Here is an 18,777-nt window from a genome sequence, read left to right as displayed (position 1 = left end):
ACAGATAATTTGATTTTTACGTAGGGTCTCACTCTAGCCCAGGATAACCTGCAATTCACTGTTTTCTCAGGGTGGCCTTGAACTCAAAATGATCCTCCTACCTCTGCATGCCAAGTGTGGGGACTAAAGGTGTGCAGCATGGTGCCTAGCTGTGTGTAATGCATTTTTAAAGCTCAGATAATTGAATAGATCACATCTTGGCTCTCATTGATCTTAGTCTAACAGAGAATGTTAGGCAGAAAATGGTTATAAATTCAGGTAGATGCAGTAAGAAACAGATCGTTACAGATTTGGGAGGTGTTTCAGAAGCTAAAGTACCTTGTTCACAAAGCGTGCCATCTTGGCTTGATTCCCTAGCTCCATCATTAAGCCTGCTCCCTGTGTGCTGGACTTCACCTGACAAGCGATGAACATTCACTTCCATCAATGTGTCCATTTCTGCAGTAGATGTCTTAGGTGTTGATGTTCTCACCAATTCGTTCAATGGACTTTTTGTAATATCATGTTTGTTTACTTTCTCTAAAGGACAGGCACTTTCATTTCTGCAAGGTAGTCATACAGAATAATGTTGTCTATTAATTCTACACCTCAAGCTTACAAAACAATATGACAAAATTCCAAAAATGCCCCTTTTCACATTTCTTAAAATTTTAACAGTTTTGCAATTTATAATTTGACAGAGATGGAGAAAGGGACAGACAGAGAGAATAGGCAGACCAGTTTCTTGAGCCACTGTGACCATGTATCAAATGCCTGTGCCCCCTTGTGTGCATGTGTGATATTGCATGTTTGCACCATTGCTCCTGGCAACATGGGATGTCAAGATCTGAGCAGGATTTCTGATGCTTCACAGGCAAGTGCCTTAACCGCAAAGCCATCTACATGGTTATTAATTAGTCATCATAAAAATGAGCCCATATTAGAATGAATTTTCTTGGCAAAGTATAATTATTAAATTATTGCCATCATCTTACTTATCATTTTTCTCCTTAGTGAGAACGACTTCTACAACTTGTAGAGCATGTTCTTCATCATCATAGTCAGCAGCATTAGGAGATGCGGGAACATCAGCAGGAACAGAAAGAGGGGCAGGAACCTCAGCTTCCTCAGAAATAGCACGATCCAGAAGGGCAGCAAGAGGAGCAGGAGATTCTGGACCATCCTGAGCATTGGGACCATGAGAAACTCGGGGATTCTCAGAAGTACTGCAACCATCAGAATTTATGGGACCAACAGGAGTAATGGGACCCTCAGAGGTATCAGGAACATCAGAGGTGTCAGTATCATCAGAAGTGCCCAGACTGAAAGGAATGTCTGGACCATCGGGAGTGTCCGGATCATGAGGATTATCTGAACCAACAGGAATATCCGCACCATCAGGAGTGTCCGGACCCTCAGGAATGTCTGGACCATCAGGATTATGTGGACCATAAGAAGTGTCTGTACCATCAGAGGTGTACGGACCATCAGGATGATCTGAAAGAGTGGTAGTATCTGGACCATCACAAGTGTCCAGACCATTGTGGGTGTCCGGACCATCAAGAGTATCTGGGACACCAGAAGTGTCAGGACTGTAAGGAGAGTCCATTTCTGAAGTGGATGTCTCACGTGTTGGTATTCTCACCAATTCTCTCAATTGACTTTTTGTAATTGCACTTTTATTTCCTTTCTCCAAAGGATAGGCTCTTTCATTTCTGCAAGTTAATCGTAGAAAACAATGTTTTGTAATAAGTCTACTCATCAAGGTTGCAAAACAATTAGGGAAAATTACACACATGTACCCTGTATATATATTTTTCAAATTCAACACTTTCATTATTATTTATTTTTGGGGGGGTCAGATAAAAAGACCACTATACAGAAAACAGACAATCCAGGGCTCTCAGCCCCTGGGAACCAATGCCAGATGCACCCTTCACCTTGTGTGCATGCGCAACAGTGTATGCTTGACTCACTGCATCTGCATGTGAGGCCTGGAGGTGAACAGGTTTTCTTAGGTATCAAAGGCAAACACTTAACATCTAAGCCATGTCTTCATTTAAAGTTATTGCTACTCATTACAAAAAGCACAATAAATGACACATTTGTCTCTAGTGTCTGAATGTTAATTACATAATTTATTCCTGATACTTTCATGTCAACACATCAATTGCATGTTGAATTCCATTAAGATCCTGCTTTTGTAAACTACTCCACAATTATCAGTGACCTGCAATTTCAGTCGGAATTGACTGACTAAACATGATCAGATACAGTGAAATGTAGATTTTGATGTGTTTTTCGAACTAGATATGTTTTTGTTACCTCCACCCTCTGTTCAACCCCACACTCATTTCCACGAATGTGTCTTTGCTCCACCATGGCCTGCTTTCTACTTTCATGGATGTTATGTTTTGTTTTGCAAGGTTGCGTCTTGCTGTGAGCCCAGGTTGACCTGTGATTCACTATGTACTCTGTGGCTGTACTCAAAATCACAGCGATCCTCCTAACTCCCACTCCCCTGACGGCGTGCTCTACAACACCCAGCTAGGCAAAAGGATTCTTTGGAGAACGTTTATCAACACCTCCAGATTCCATCTTATGGTCTCCAATCTACTTGAACAAAGACTAAAGGGTAAAATCTCCTTAGACATCCATCTACTGATGATAGGACAGAAATTGAGTATACACACACATATGGAATTTTATCCAACTCTAAAGACAATGAAATTATTAATTATATAGGAAATGGGTGGATAGAAGTGGAAAATATTATACTAACGGAGTACCCCAGGGTCACAAAAAGAAAACTGCATGATTTTCCTAACATGTTGATCCTGCCTTTCATGTGTGTACAGATACAGTAAGGAATTATGTCCATAGGCATGCACATGAAACTGGCTGGATCTAGATTTCTAACACTTGGAAATAAAATGTCAGTTCAATTAGAACACAAATTTCTTTCTCTACTGCATCATGTCCAAAGATTGCAATCATTTCTCAAAAGGATGATGTAAAAAGAAATCTCTCCGTTGTCCAGTGCCCTTCACTTCTAAGTAGTTCTTGAATCCGTTGATGGGGAAACATTGTCAAAGGTGTTAGGTGTCAATATCCACTACAGCCAAACTTCCATCATCACCAATCCTGCTCGTCAGTGTGCCTGGGGTCCATCTTCCTGCACCGCTCAGCAATGGGATGGAGCTGAGCACCCTCCTACTTTGAATGAAGAGGACATGAATCTGCACAATTTCCAGAGAAACTGAGCAGTTTACAATTCCTGTTGAGGGAAAGGAATAATCGGTGGTCTTACCTTCTCCCAGTTCGGTGTAGATCACCGGACACGTGACTACCGTCAACTTGCGGTTCGGGCACAGTCCCCATTTCAAAAGGAGACCCCGCGCTGGTTGATGCAGACACGGATTCGCTTGTAGTGAATTTGCTATTTTCACTTTTCTTTTCTTCTGCCAGAGGGCAGGGGGCTCCATTCCTTTAAGAGATTCATGAAAGTCAATGTTTTCTACTGTTTCTTCTAAGAAGATTACAAAACAATAGGGGAAAATTCCACTCCTCCACTGATTGTTTTTTCAACCGTTTTCATTTGTTCTAGAGAGACAGAGCATGTGGCAGGTATGAGAGACGGGGTGAGGCGCGCACTCCAACCACTGCGAATGACCTCCAGATGCAAATGCCACCTTCTGCCGCAGGCTCACATGGCTCCTGGGAATTGTGCCTGTGCCATTTGGATTTGAAGGCAAGCGCCTTATTGGCTTAGTCATCTCTCCTAGACCTACTTATCTTTAAATGAATTTTTAACATGAGAATTACCAGGAAATGGCAAGGAAAAATATATTCTCTGATCATAAAATGGACACAGGTACAATTGATACTATGTGGTACACGAGGCTTATGCGAGAAGTTGTAACTGAGCTCAAGGACGTCTTTACATGGACAACAATGTAAACAAGGGGATGAACAATGAGGGGCATCAACCATGGAGATAAGAGACACCAGACACATGGTGCCTATGATGTCTAGATACTTCAATGGAAAAGAAAACAGATGAATGCAAACAGAGACGATGTCATATTACTTGTGAATGCTACCCTCACAGGATCGACCTCACTGAATATAACAAATGACGCAGTGACGGGAGTGATGCATTAGCGATTTACACCATATTTTGGTTTTCTTTTCAAATGTAACAATGTTCAATATAAATGATGTGAAATGTAGCATGGAGTTGGGTTTTGTGGCACACTCCTTTAATCCCAGCAGTTGGGAGGCAGAGATAGGATAATTACTGTGAGTTTCAGGGCACCCTGAGACCTCAAATGATGCATTCCAGGTCAGCCTGGGCTATCGAGAAACCTTACTTTGAAAAGCCAAAACCAACCAGAAACAAACGAAAAAACACCATCAACTCAGACTGGGAGTGTACCCTTTCATTTCTGCAGTAAGAACAACTTAGGGATTTAAAAGTAGTATAACGCGAAGTGCACAGATGGCTGAGCAGTTAAGGCACCTGCATGCAAAGCCAAACAATCCACAGGTTCTATTCCTCAGGACCCATGTAAGGCTGATTCACAAGGGGACATATGCATCTGGAAATCAGCTTCAGTGGCTGGAGGCCCTAGCACCCCTAATCATACTTTCTCTCTGTCCCTCTCTCTGTGTATGTACATATACATATGTACATATGTACATATGTGTGTGTGTGTGTGTGTGTGTATATATAAATATATATATATATATATATATATATATATATATATATATATATAATCTGACTCTTTCACTCTTGTTCAAATAAATAAAACAAATCAAGAAATAAATAACAGTAGGATACTGTAATTATACCTTTTAATTATTCCTACTTTTGGATTTCTTTGTAACAATACTTTAGGTTTTGCCATTTCTAGAATTACTTTTGTAACTACATCATTGTCCTTAATTTTAACTTACATTAGGCATTTGTATGAAAATGCTTGATTATTACGTTCCATTCTGATGGTGGAATCTGCATCATGGAGAAAAGGAGAAGGAAATAATATATGAGTCATTTTTATGTGTGTGTAATATGCATTTTTAGCTTCCCTCATTCATATTCTGAGGAAATGTCTACTGATGATGTTTGTATAATGTGTAATATATGCAGGTTTTTTTTTTGAAGTAGGGTCTCACTCTAGCCCAGGCTGACCTGAATTCACTATATTCTCAGGGAGGCCTTGACCTCAAAGTGATCCTCCTACATCTGCCTCCCAAGTTCAGGGACTAAAGGTGTGCAGCATGGTTCCCGGCTGTGTGTAACATATTTTTAAAGCAATCCTAAGTGAATAGATGACACCATTTATCTTACTTTAACAGAGAATCCTAGGTAAATAATGATTATAAAATCAGGTAGATACAGTAAGAAACAGATTGCGACAGGTTTGGGAGATGTGACAGAAGCTAAAGAAGCTTGCTCAGAAAGCCTACCCTCCTGGCTGGATTCCCTAGCTCCCTCGTTAAGCCTGCTCCCTGTGTGCTGGACTTCACCTGACACGAGATGACCGCTCACTCCCTTCGGTGTGTCCATTTCTGCACTAGATGTCTTAGGTGTTGGTATTCTCACCAATTCTTTCAATGGACTTTTTGTAATTTCATGTTTGTTTCCTTTCTCCAAAGGACAAGCACTTTCATTTCTGCAAGGTAGTCAAACAGAATAATGTTGTCTATTAATTCTACACCTCAAGCTTACAAAACAGTTTGACAAAATTCCAAAAATTCCCCTTTTCACATTTCTTAAAATTTTAACAGTTTTGTAATTTATAATTTGAGAGAGATTGAGAAAGGGACAGACAGAGAGAACGGGCAGACCAGTTTCTTGAGCCACTGTGACCATGCATCAAATGCCTGTGCCCCCTTGTGTGCATGTGTGGCACTGCATGTTTGCACCATTGCTCCTGGCTACATGGGATGTGGAGATCTGAGCAGGATTTCTGATGCTTCACAGGCAAGTGCCTTAACCGCAAAGCCATCTACATGGTTATTAATTAGTCATCATAAAAATGAGCCCATATTACAATGAATTTTCTTGGCAAAGAATAATTATCTAAAGTATTGCCATCATCTTACTTATCATTTTTCTCCTTAGTTGGAACGTCTTTCACAGCTTTTAGAGCATGTTCTTCATCATCATAGTCAGCAGCCTTAGGAGATGCGGGACCATCGGCAGGAACAGAACGAGGGGCAGGAACATCAGCATCCACAGTAATAGCAGGATCAAGAAGGGCAGCAGGAGGTGCAGGTGAATCAGGACCATCCTGAGCATCGGGACCATCAGAAACACGGGGATTCTCAGATGTACTGGAACCATTAGAAATTTCAAAACCAACAGAAGTAGTGGAAGCCTCAGAAGTATCGGGAACAGCAGAAGTATCAGGATCATCACAAGTGTCCATACTGTGAGGAGTGTCTGGACCATCGCGAGTGTCTGGACCATCGGGATTATCTGGACCATCAGGCTTATCCAGACCATCAGAAGTGTCCGAAACATCAGGAGTGTCTGGACCAACAGGATTATCTAATACAACGGTATTATCTGGACCATCCAAAGTGTCCGGATCATCATGGTTATCCGGACCATCATGAGTAACTGGAACATCACAGGTGTTAGGACCATCGGGATCATCTGAACTATCAGGACTATCCTGTCCACCAGGAGTGTGTAGATCATCAGGAGTGTCTGGACCAGCAGGAGTGACCAGACCATGCGTATTGTCTGAATCATTAATAGTATCTGGACAATCACAAGCGTCCAGACCATCAGGAGTGACTGGAAGGTCAGGGTTGTCTGAAGCATTGGAAGTTACTGGACCATGATGAGTGACCAGACCATCAGGATATTCTGAAACATTGGTACTATCTGGAGCATCAGAAGTATATGGACCATTAGCTGTGTCTGGAACATCAGGATATTTTGAACCATCGGGAAATACTGGGCCATCAGAAGTGTCCAAGCCATCAGGAATGTACGGACCATCTGGAGTGTCTGGACCATCAGCATTAGCTGGACGATCAGAATTGTCTGGACCATTGGGACTATCATTACCATCAGTGATATTCGGACCATCAGTAGTGTTTGGATCATCAGGAGTGTCTGCACCATCAGGAGTATCTGGACCATCATAAGTGTCCGGACCATCAGCAGTGTCCGGTGCAGATGAGGCAAGGGGAGCATGAGGACGGTAAGGACAAAGCATCACTAGGAGCAGCAGGAACAACAGGGGCATGAGGAATGGCAGGGGCAGGTGGAAGAAGACAAGCAAGACGAGGAGGAAGAGCAGGTGCAGATATATAGGAGAAGAAAGGGGAGCATGATCAGCAGGAGCAGAAAGGTCAGTGGGAGTATCAGGATCATGCAGAGGATTGGGAACATCCAGAGAATCAGGACCATCTGGAGAATCAGGACCATGCAGAGTATCGGTACCATCAGGAATATGAGGTGCATCCGGAGCATCAGAACCATCCAGAGTATCACAAGCAGAAGGAGCAGGAGAATCGAATGGGTCAACATCAGGGATAGTAGTGGCAGGAGTAGAAGTTGGGGCAGGAGAAGCAGGAGGGGCAGGAGTAGCAGGAACAGGAGGATCAGTGCCATCAGCAGCAGCGGCAGAGGAGGCAGGAGCTGCGCTACCAGAACCAGGGGCAGCAGGGTCGGCAGCAGCAGAAACAGTAGCTGCGGCTCTACGATGTAACTTCTCTGAGCCTGTCAGTTCCTTAAGTAAGCATTTCTTCCTCACTCGTTCAACCTTTAATGAAAGTTGCAGTCGTGTTACTTTCCACTAAAAAGAAGTTTTATGGCTTTTCTATGTTTGTTTTTCTCTTTTCATTTTGTTATTGTGTTTTTCCAGGTAGGGTCCCCCTATACACCAGGCTGACCTGGAATTCACTATGTAGTCTAAGGGTGGCCTCAAACTCACGGGGATCCTCCTATCCCAACCTCAATAATACTAGCATTAAAGGTGTGCGCCATCACGCCCGCCTCCGTTCATTGCTTTTATCGCTTGTCACTTCCTTTCCGTGACTTAATTATAGTGAAGAAAGTGTTGGTTTTAATTTTTAGCTATTTGAGATGGACAGACAGCCATAGGCAGATATTCATAGAGTATGGGTGCACTAGGGTATCCAGACATTGCAAACAAACTCCACACGCATATGCCACCTTGTGCATCTGGTTTATGTGGGTCCTGGAGGAATGAACCTGAGTCCTTTGGCTTTGCAGAGAAATGCGATAACTGCTAAGCCATCTCTCCAACCCTACAACACATTTTTGTGCCTTACATTGATTTTATCATATTCAATCATTGATTTTTGAAATAAATTCTGCTTTCTTTCTTCTCAAGTGAAAGAACCAGAGTGTTCAGGGATCTCAACAAACGACAGGCTTCCTTCCGTGTCTCCTTCTGTTGTGCTCTACGTCACCTACCATGCTCAGTCTCTGTGTAGGGGGACAGGAGTAAAGGTATTCAAAAGACCAAATGCAACTTCTTCCACAATGAACTCAGGGAATTTCTAGAGTTGCATTCATTGATGATTGGATTTATTAAGGTTTAATGGGGAGAGAGGAGGGGAATGGCTCAGTGATTAAAAGTGTTTACACGGGTTGAATTTCTCAGTTCCTCCTCTAAAGTCAGCCAGATGATTTCAGCCTCAGAATCTGTGTCTTTCATTCGAGTGGTATAAGACACAGGCACGCTCATGTGTGTGGTTGAATAATTACTAGATGTATTTAGGCATGAGTCATGTCAGTAAAAAGCCCTGTAAAGTCCATTTGTCCGTGGGACAAGTATTCCTAACTCAATTTTCCTGTACCGTATGGACTTTCAAAAACATTTTCTACCTCATCCATTACTACTTCAATGATTGTACTAGTCATATTTAATTTTATCAAAGTGATGAATAATTAAATTGGTGTTAACTTCACAACTTTGCAAATAAACAATCCTGGGCAGAGAACTGCCGCATTTTAAAACTAATCACTACCAAAACAAAATTCACAACAAAACAATGAATTTCAGAACGTGCATTTTACCTGGGCATTGAAGTCATTGTCTTGCTCGTCTCTTTCAGTTTCAGAATCACGAGCACCTCTGTTGGTCGCCCTTCAGAATGACAGGGGATGATGAGTAACTTTAGTTATTAAAATAGTGTGGTACAAGGTCACTTTTCTACATAATCAATAAGAGGTCTTCATTTATGAAGTAAAAGTGGCCTTTTCAAAGCTGGTAGATATTTATGCCTTTACCAGTTCACTATGCGGGAAGTTCAACAGAGACCAACCAGGTCCATACGGGACACCTACAGGCTGCATATTGGCAGAGTCTGCGCTGTGTGTCTATATCATGTTCTTCTCTTGAAGGTATCCCAGAACACTCCCTACATGGACATGGCACATTTGTCATCGAAACGAGAGCAAATCCCTTACTGCAGCAAGGCAGAAAGATAAACTAGGCCCTCCCAGGTGTCTGTTCCTTGCTGAAGACTAAGTGTAGATCCACGTCTGTACATGGAGGCATGGGGCCCACACTACCATGAGCCTGTCTGCTGCAGACAACGCTCCTGGGAGTGTGGTTAACATGCTGCGGAGACCAGGAAGTTTCTCACTTGCTAAAACAAAATCATGAAGTTATCAACAGAGCAGCCAGGTTCCAGCACTCCCTTCAGAGCTACCCAGTTCTTGAAAAACAGGTCAGGAAGCACAGATGCTTTGTAAGCCTGTTGTGATGGTTACAAGTTGACACACATGAAGCACATAGCATGATGTGTGTCCGCAAGAAAACCCAATGATCAAGAGTGCCTCCTCTGTGTGTTGTCCATGACTCCACAATATTGAAGGTCAAGAAATCCTACCTGCGATAGAAGCTCGGAGAAGTACTGCGAGCTGCTTCTGAGGAGAAAGGAAAGTACATTTTACAACAGCAATACAAAATGCAACATAGTGAAATTACATGAAGGATGTAGTGGTAGGACATAATTAGACACAAATCTCGTGTCACCATTCATTATAATATTAATAGGCAGGTGAAAATGCCCTGAAGCCTTACTTCCATTTCATTGTGGAATGAAAAACGATAAGAAGAAGAAAGAAATGAATGAAGGACTAACACGTGGAAGTAAGCTGCTGTGGGCAACGACTGCCATTCTAGCTGAGCACTGTCACCCTGACATGAGGTGCTCCGCCAGCAGAATCCCCATCCCAAGGTGAGGGCGTCAAGCACATGACACGTTGCTCTCCTGGACTTGAAAGCTTGAGGAACACTTCATGTTCTGTGTTGGCCCCAGAAAGTTATCTCCAGCTCTTCCACTGAAATTGTTCAGTTCAGGGTGAAAGTCTCTCACAAGGAAGGAGAACTAACGTCACTGTGCAGCTCAGCATAAAAACAGGAAATAGACCAGGAACCAAGAGGTTTGAAATGAATCTCCAGTTGTCAGTGAGGCAAAACTCAAGGGAGGGCGGAGTGCTTACCCTCCCGACTCCTCCTCGGGAAAGACGCTAGTACAAGTGCATCGCTCTGGCTCTGCTCCTGTCTGATGTACGCTCATCTTCCACTTAATCTCCCTTGAAAGGAACCATTGAGGGCGATTTGGTTCAGTGCTGAAAGGTGCTCGTTTGGAAAGTCTGCCAGCCCTGCTTCCTTTCGGCAGTCACATAACGCAACATGGACATTCTCTTGCAGAGGCAAGAGTCACTGTTGGCTTCCCTTCATTGTGCACGCGTGCAAGTAAAAACATAAATCAATGAAAAGAACTCCGGGAGGGGTCGCTGCCTTTGGAGTGAAGACCGCTGAGCGGTGATCTCACAGCGAGACATGGTGAGGGAGGCACTGGGGACAGAGCGACAAGCCTACAGAGAACCGCCTGACAGCAAGCGCACGGATCCACGCACGCGCTCGTCCCAGGCCAGCAGCTGGCTCTCACTAAAAGAGAAAATAACGCATTCTCTCTTCATTTGAAGGACACAAACACCCAGTGAGACCTTCCTGGTATTTCCAATGACGAGAGTCGAGGGTTGTCCAAAAAATAGTCGAGGCTGAGGTTGCTCGTGGTGGAGCACTTCCTTAGCCAGCAGCCAGTACTGATCACCACACATAGTGAAGAAAGTGTTATTTACAAAATGGTTCCTGAGAAAATGAGCCCTCTCATCACAACAGTGAATCTCTGCATACTCATCATGAATGGCACAGGATTATTATGATTTATCTACACCATTAATTTCCTGGTCTTATTTCCAGAGGATACATAGGTAGGAAAGATGTTTTAGACAGTTTTCTATTTTTTATTTTATTTTATTTTTTTCTTTTTCAAGGTAGGGTCTCCCTCTGGTCAGGCTGACCTGGAACTATGTAGTCTCAGTTTGGCCAGGAACTCATGCTGATCCTCCTACCTGTGCCTCCCAAGTCCTGGGATTAATGGCGTGCACCACCACGCCCGCCTCTTTAGACAGTTTTTAAAAGTGCAAGTTACCGAAAGCGTTTCATTACCACTAACACTTTTCGGGACAGACTTGGCAGAATGTGGTGTGTTCCTGCATGATGTGATCTTTTTCAGCTCACATGACGGGGCAGATCTCCCTGAAAAGTATACTTTCGGCATGTTAAATAAGAGGCACCATATTCCAATTTAGTCCACAAGAAGGCAAGGTCAAAAAGGAGCTGGAGGTACAGCTCAGGAGGGGCACAGTGCCTAGACTGCTCAGAAGTCTCTATGCTGAATTTGTTGAAAAGACCAAAAAAAAAAAAAAAAGAGGAGGAGTGATCTAAAAGACATATTCAGTGAGCCTGTTAAAATGTATCACAGCCGGGCATGGTGGCGCACGCCTTTAATCCCAGCACTCAGGAGACAGAGGTAGGAGCATCGCCGTGAGTTCCAGGCCACCCTGAGCCTACATAGTGAATTCCAGGTCAGCCTGGGCTAGAGTAAAACCCTACCTCAAAAAATCAAAAAAAAATAATGTATTACAGGCAGGCATAGTCACCTCAATATGTGACCGAATGACCTCAGGAAAAGCATCTTGTATGGTTTGTGCAGACTGACAGGTATAAAGTTATAGCACACAATGGTAATTGTAGGAACGAGCAAGAAATTAATAAAGTGTTTCATGGTGTATCGTATGGTATGCCACAGATCCCATTTGAAGGTATTCATGGCTTCATTACATCATCAACTTGTATTTTACACATGCAATCATTGTAAACCACTACAAAGATAAATCATAACTGCACTGTAATAAACAATCATCAGATACATGATAAATGTATGTATTATACAAATGGATTTAAAATACATTTTTATACCCTTTTTTCTTTGTAGTAATGGCAAAAGAAATACAAAATGTTTAAAATCTTTCTCATATTTGTAAGTGATTGTATCTATGTGTCTAAGATTGTTTTCAGGAATTAAAAATCAACCAAAAACTGACTTTGCATTATCTAGGAAGAATTACTTAGCTCACTTTGAACTCCAGTCAGTTGATAAATAAATGAGCAAAATGTATAATGACAACGGTTTTTGTTTTCCCATGTAAATTCAGAGCAGCAGGCATAGCTGAAAGTCAGCATTTTTCCCCAGAGTTGGGGGTTTGGGTCAGTGAGGGATCAAGGGCCTCACATGGCTGAGGCCCTGCAACTACACCCAGTATGGGGAAAAAAACAAACAATCGGAGACTAGAAAGATGGCTTAGTGGTTAAGATGCTCGCCTGAGAAGCCTAAGAACTGAGATTCGATTCTCCAGGTCCCATACAAGCCAGATGCACATGGTACCTCATGCATCTGGAATTTGCTTGCAGTGGCTAGAGGCCCTGGCACGCACGTTCCTACTCTCTCTCTCCTCATTCTGTCTTAATTAAAACAAAACAAAACAAAAGAGCAGTCTCACCTCGACGTCGCACTGTATGCTTACACATCCTCCTGCGGTGCATTTTACGGTGTTTCCTAAAAATAAAGGATAGTTACTTGGATGCACTTATTAAAATCAATCGATCACGGGTTCTTCAGCAATTAGTAATGATTGATGATGGCTTTCCTTATTTCTCCTCTGAAGTCAAAGATAGGAATAGAATTTTCCCGTGGAAAAATCTTAAAACCACACCTCCGTATGATACCTGCATGCACAAGGACACACATAGGCAGACACACCCACACACACAGGACAGGGGTGATCTGAAGCGCGCTCACTCCCCGAGTCCACATTCTTGCTCTCAGCGTTCCTGGCTCCTTGACTCTCCATGGCCGTTCTTTGCGCTGCTGCAGGGACTGGGAGTTCCCTCCTTACAGCACACAGGTCCCTGTACCTCTCATTACTCAGAAGGAACGAAGGATCGCCCGAGGTTCCAGCAGAACCACACCATACCAGGGGCTCACCCTCGTAGGCATTTCTGGGAGTCTGAGCCTGCTTCCCCCACACTCGGTATGGGAGATGAGGAGATGCATTTCTACCTGTCAGCCTCACCTGCCACCACGCTCACATCACAGCACATTTTGGGCATTCTGAAGATGGTTCTTATCAGGAAATTGCAGAGTGGATGTTGAAACTACAACCTCACTGCGTCTCTGCTCAATCACCGTGACTCTGTCATGCTGAGTCCTTACAGCGCACACCCTTGCCACAACTCCCACGCGGGCTGCACGCCTCACGACTGCTCCCCTCTCCTGGCAAGAGCTGAGAGCTCCAGCTCTATGTGCCTAGGATCCACTTGGCGCTTCACCCCTGGGATGAACATTGAGAGGGCTGTGATCCTGCTCTGGAGAGCCACAACCAACGGGCCATCACTCATGGGGTCGCCAGCAAAGCTAAGAGCCCTGAGCACGGCTTCCTTTTGTCTCCAGCCCTCAGTCTTCTCAGAATCGACTGATCTCAACTCTGTGTGCTCAGTACTTTGTATTTCACACCCAAACAGTGAGGCCATGGGAAATACCCCCAGACGCGTTGAGGTTCGGGCACCTACAATTTGTATGCAGCTTGTACGTAGAAAAATAATGAAGGGCAAAGGGTCACAAGCAGAAGGAGCACACAGAAAGAGAGTTCCCTGGGATCTAAGGGAAGGTGACCTGCTCCCAGTCTCAGCTCCCTAACCAGCAAAGCAGAGCACAAAGACCCCGCGTCAGCAGGGTGAGAAGGGACAGGAACCTCCTATGCATGTCTTGTCGTTTCATCTGACCAGTGACTGTTCTTGCTAAGCCTTCCTTGCATTGCTTCCCCTGTATTCGTGAGAGATGAGTCAGTCTTCCTTCTGTCTACTCGCTGCTTCTGACTTCTGTGAGCGCCACCACTCAGGACAGCACAGAGCTGACAAGAGGGAACCATACCTATCCAGCAGCTCCTCCGCATGTATATCTGCGCCCATGTGTTCCAAAAATTCTGCTATAAAATCTTTGTTTTCCTGTAGAGCAAGGAGGTATGGCGTGAAGCCTTCCTACAAAAACAAGAAATCAATCAATCAATAGGCACACAAATAAAATAATTAAAATAAAATAATACAGATAATTTACAACTTACACAATTTATGCATTTCTCCACTGAACTGTAGAGATCATGAAAGAGGTCGTGAACACAAGGAGGAGTGTAGACAGTAACTCACAAGTCCCTCTCGTCCTCGTCCCGAGCTGCTCCTGCACACAGGCCGCTCCTGCGCTGGGACGTGCGCTGCCCCTGCTCACTATCAACACGTGCACTCCAGTTCGCTCAGGAACTCACCTCAACACCCACTGCCTCTAAGGAATTTCACTTTGACGGACTTGAATGATATTTTCCAAATAAAACAACAACTATGTGAACACAGTGTGCTACCTTTTATCTTGGATGCATCACTGTGCATCTGGCTACATGGGATCTTTTGTTACAAAAAACTTATTTATTTAGAAACAGAGAATGATAGAGAACAGAATTAGAATGGGCACACCAGGGCCTCTGGCCTCTGCATACTAACTCTAGAGGCATGTGCCTATTTTTGCATCTAGCTTCATCTGCTTTCTGGAGCAGGAAGCCTCTGTTGTGATGGTTTGCAAGCAAGTTCCTTAACCACTGAAACATCGATCCAGGCCTAATTTGTAAGCTTCACACCATGTTATTTTGGGGGGGGGGGTGGATTTAAGTAGGGTATTATTCCAACCCAGGCTGACCTGGAATTCATTACTGAATCTCAAGGTGGCCTCAACCACACAGCAATCCTCCACCTCTGCCTCCCAAGAGCTGGGAGTAAAGGTGTGCGCCACCATGCCTGGCTTCAATCCAAATTTTAATCTCTAACAGAACGTGTAGGCTCATGTACTGCTGTACATTGCTGTCAACCATGTATCTTTATAAATTAATATTAATCAAGTTGATAACCTTGCAATATTTCACAATCATCATGAACCACGATGTCAAATATCTGGAATGGAAAAGCAGGAGGCGTGAGGTAATATCCTGGCGTGTCCCTAGAAACCTGGAACTCACGTGGGCCCTCCATATAAGTAGTGTGTGTTACTAAGACACCAGAATGCCACATGGACTCACAGGAGACTGCATTCAATTATTGCCTATTCAAGGTAGGGGTCTCCTGCTAGCTCAGGCTAACCTGGAATTTGCTATGTAGTCTCAGGGTGTCCTTGAACTCACGAAGATCCTCCTACCTCTGCCTCCCGAGGGCTGGGATTAACGGTGAGCACCACTACGCCCGACTGCGTGCTATTTTTCATGGCAAGTTTCTTTACAAGTTTCCATCAGTTCAAATGTGGACTTCATGCACGCAGGCAAATCAGTGTATTTATGAGCAACGTTGAGCCCACAGCCCTTGAGATTTCCCTCTGCCCTGCTCATTTCCACATGCTTAAGGAAAAGCAAGTGTGTGACTGTGGACTCTTCCTTTTAGCAAAAAGTCAAGTGATAACAACCTAAGTGTAATGAAAACGGTGCCCAACACCCTCTACAAGAACTTCTTCAACACATTAACTTCCACTCCATTTGCACCGGTATCTCCCCAAGTTCTCAATCAATGCATTGTGAAGCCATCTTAGGGCTCTTCTTATTAACTGAATGTTTCTCCCACTGTAAAACTGCCAAGCTGCTGAGGGCAGGGTTTGAGAACCATCACAGACACACTGAGTGGATACCACACACCTTCAATTCAAAAACCTTTCCTAACTTGCTACAATCCTCAGCGAGAAAATCTGGCTCATGTTTGATATTTGTTAATGTGTTGAAATGAATGAGGACAATAGAGAAGACATCCTTGAAAGGAAAGCCTCTGATTATTCAAAGGCTACGAGTAGCAATTTCCTAAACGCTTTATTTTATTTTTCCTTTATTGATTGATTTCTTATATCGATTTTTATTTTGTTTTATACTGATATTTATTTTATTTTATTTTGGTGTTTCACTGTAGGGTTGCATTCTAGTGCAGGCTGACCTGTAATTCACTATATAATCTCAGGGTGGCCTGAAACTCATGGAGATCATCCTACATCTGCCACTCCCTACCGTGTGCTGGGATTAAAGGGTGTGCCACCACACCGAGCCTAAAGTTTGTTTTTTTGTTTGTTTGTTTGTTTTTCATCACTCCTTCTTACAGTTCAGCCTCATCTCAGAAATGATTCACTTTCAAAGATTTTTTTTTTTTAATTTTAAAAAGACAAGAGAGAACTGTCCAAAGGCATGAGCCACCACAATCGATCCCCAGAGGCTTGCGCCACCTCGTGGGCATCTGTGGCCCTGCCCTTGTCTCACGGTTGTACATCTGGCTTACACGGAATCTGGAGAGTCAAACATGGTGCCCAAACTTCCCGGGCAAGCACCTTTGACCTCCAAACCATCTCTCCCGCCCATCATTCACTTTTATATGATGATCCATGCTAACGAGGATTCCATTTGTCATAAATATTTATTTAGAGTTGTAAAACAAGGCCCAACTCTTAGATAATTTACTGTTCCGTGTTGTTTTACAGTAATTACAAAGTCCTTGGTGAAAAACATATTTAAACAAAGTTTTACCTTTAAAACATTCAATGTCTCTTCCATCATTTGCCACAAAAGCATTGAAATAATGCTGTAGCCACGAAAACGTCTTTAAGAAGTTCCAATGCCAGGCATGGTGGCACATGCCTTTAATCCCAGCACTAAGGAGGCAGAGGTAGAGGATCACCATGATTTTGAGGCCACCCTGTGACTATATACGGAATTCCACATAGACTGGAGTGGGGGGAGACCCTACCTCCAAAATAAAAAATAAAACTAAAAAGTTCCAATATTAAAAGAAAAATCTGGGGCTGGAGAGATGGCTTAGCGGTTAAGCGCTTGCCTGTGAAGCCTAAGGACCCCGGTTCGAGGCTCGGTTCCCCAGGTCCCACGTTAGCCAGATGCACAAGGGGGCGCACGCATCTGGAATTTGTTTGCAGAGGCTGGAAGCCCTGGCGCGCCCTTTCTCTCTCTCTCCCTCTATCTGTCTCTCTCTGTGTCTGTTGCTCTCAAATAAAAAACTAAAATATTAACAAAAAAAAATAGAAAAATCTGTCAAGAGTAAAATTTCAAACCATTTCACTTTGTTAACACTGGAGATTCCACATATGAACAATGGAGCAGCATGTGCCTTTGTTAAAACAAACCTATTTCAATGAGTGTGAAATAGAGTCGGGTCATCTTACCTTTGTTTTTGCCTCGATATTTGCATCGTAGGCAAGCAGTAGATCTGCCAGTTCTAAGTCATCATTCAGAGCTGCGTAATGCAGCGCGGTGTTCCCGTACATGTCTGCGTCGTTCGGATCAGCTCCATGTGTAAGCAGGGTATCGACACACAAATGAAACTCCCGCTGGCTGGCCTGTGGACCAAGAGTTCCCCGATTGAAAGACATCCAGATCAACATTCCACTAGCTTCACAATTACTTCCCTATAAATGAGAGACATTCATTTTTCCTCTCAGCTTGTTTTGTTCCCAAGTTGACATGAGGGCTCCTCATGTAGCTCAGGCTTCTCATCCCAGCTTCTCATGGGGAGGGATCACAGGGGGGCGCCCCTCCTTGATGTTCGAGCATTGCAATGACTAAGTTCTCACACTGAAGTTGCTGCATGTTACCTACCTTAATAAGTGGAGTGCACTGCTCGTTATCGAAGACACTGATGGTGCATTCGTAGTCGAGTAACAGATGGACCACTTCCGTGTGGCCATAGGCACACGCGTAATGCAGAGCAGTTCTATGCAAATGAGAGGGCATTTTAGGAAGTTATATAACACTACATCAAAACACATCCATTATAAAACTCAGGTAGGGTGCACTTAGTTTTCATCAGAAGAGAAGGTGTTAGAATTTTCTTATTTTTATTTACTCTTTGCTTGCAGGTGCTTGTATGGAGTGTGAGTGTTGTGTATTTGTGTGTGGGGGGAGGTGGATGGTTAAAAGTACATCTGATGCAAAGCCCTGTGCCAACCTCCTGTAGAGGCAGGAGGAGTTCATCGTGGGACCCCTCCATTTCTTGACTTTTCTTGCTGTAATGTATTTTTTCTTCCCGAGGTAGGATCTCACGGTAGCCCGAGCTGGCCTGGAATTCACTATGTTGTCTTGGGCTGGCCTTGAACTCACAGCAATCCTCCTACCTCTGTCTCATGAGTGCTGGGATTAAAGGCATGAAACACCTTGGCCAGCCTTGCGTGGCTACTTTTCTTGGACACTGAGCCTCCTTGGCTCAGGACCACGCAGTGTTCAGGAACCTCAGCAATTCTTTGGTTTCTGCCCCACACGAGACCGGCGTTAGAGGCCATCTGCCCACACCCAGCCTTCTATGTGGA

The 18,777-nt window shown here is 43.8% G+C and overlaps 1 protein-coding gene across 1 annotated transcript; it reads right to left on the bottom strand.

Annotated features, from left to right (window-relative positions):
- Positions 1 to 213: 213 nt before the first annotated feature.
- On the bottom strand, positions 214 to 18,445 carry LOC123453538 (dentin sialophosphoprotein-like). Its single transcript, XM_045130552.1, has 15 exons — positions 18,420 to 18,445; positions 18,071 to 18,185; positions 17,638 to 17,811; positions 14,326 to 14,432; positions 12,896 to 12,951; positions 9,871 to 9,907; positions 9,053 to 9,122; positions 7,448 to 7,769; positions 6,094 to 7,135; positions 5,515 to 5,660; positions 4,942 to 4,996; positions 3,290 to 3,466; positions 975 to 1,694; positions 319 to 542; positions 214 to 218 (listed from the first exon to the last, which is right to left on the bottom strand). The coding sequence occupies exons 1-15, from the start codon at positions 18,443 to 18,445 to the stop codon at positions 214 to 216; spliced, it is 3,276 nt and encodes a 1,091-aa protein (XP_044986487.1).
- Between the last annotated feature and the right edge of the window lie 332 nt (positions 18,446 to 18,777).

Source organism: Jaculus jaculus, chromosome 12, assembly GCF_020740685.1.
Source record: "Jaculus jaculus isolate mJacJac1 chromosome 12, mJacJac1.mat.Y.cur, whole genome shotgun sequence".
Lineage (NCBI taxonomy): Eukaryota > Metazoa > Chordata > Mammalia > Rodentia > Dipodidae > Jaculus > Jaculus jaculus.
Note: the sequence above shows the minus strand (reverse complement) of the source record. Positions and strands in the feature narration are given on the sequence as shown.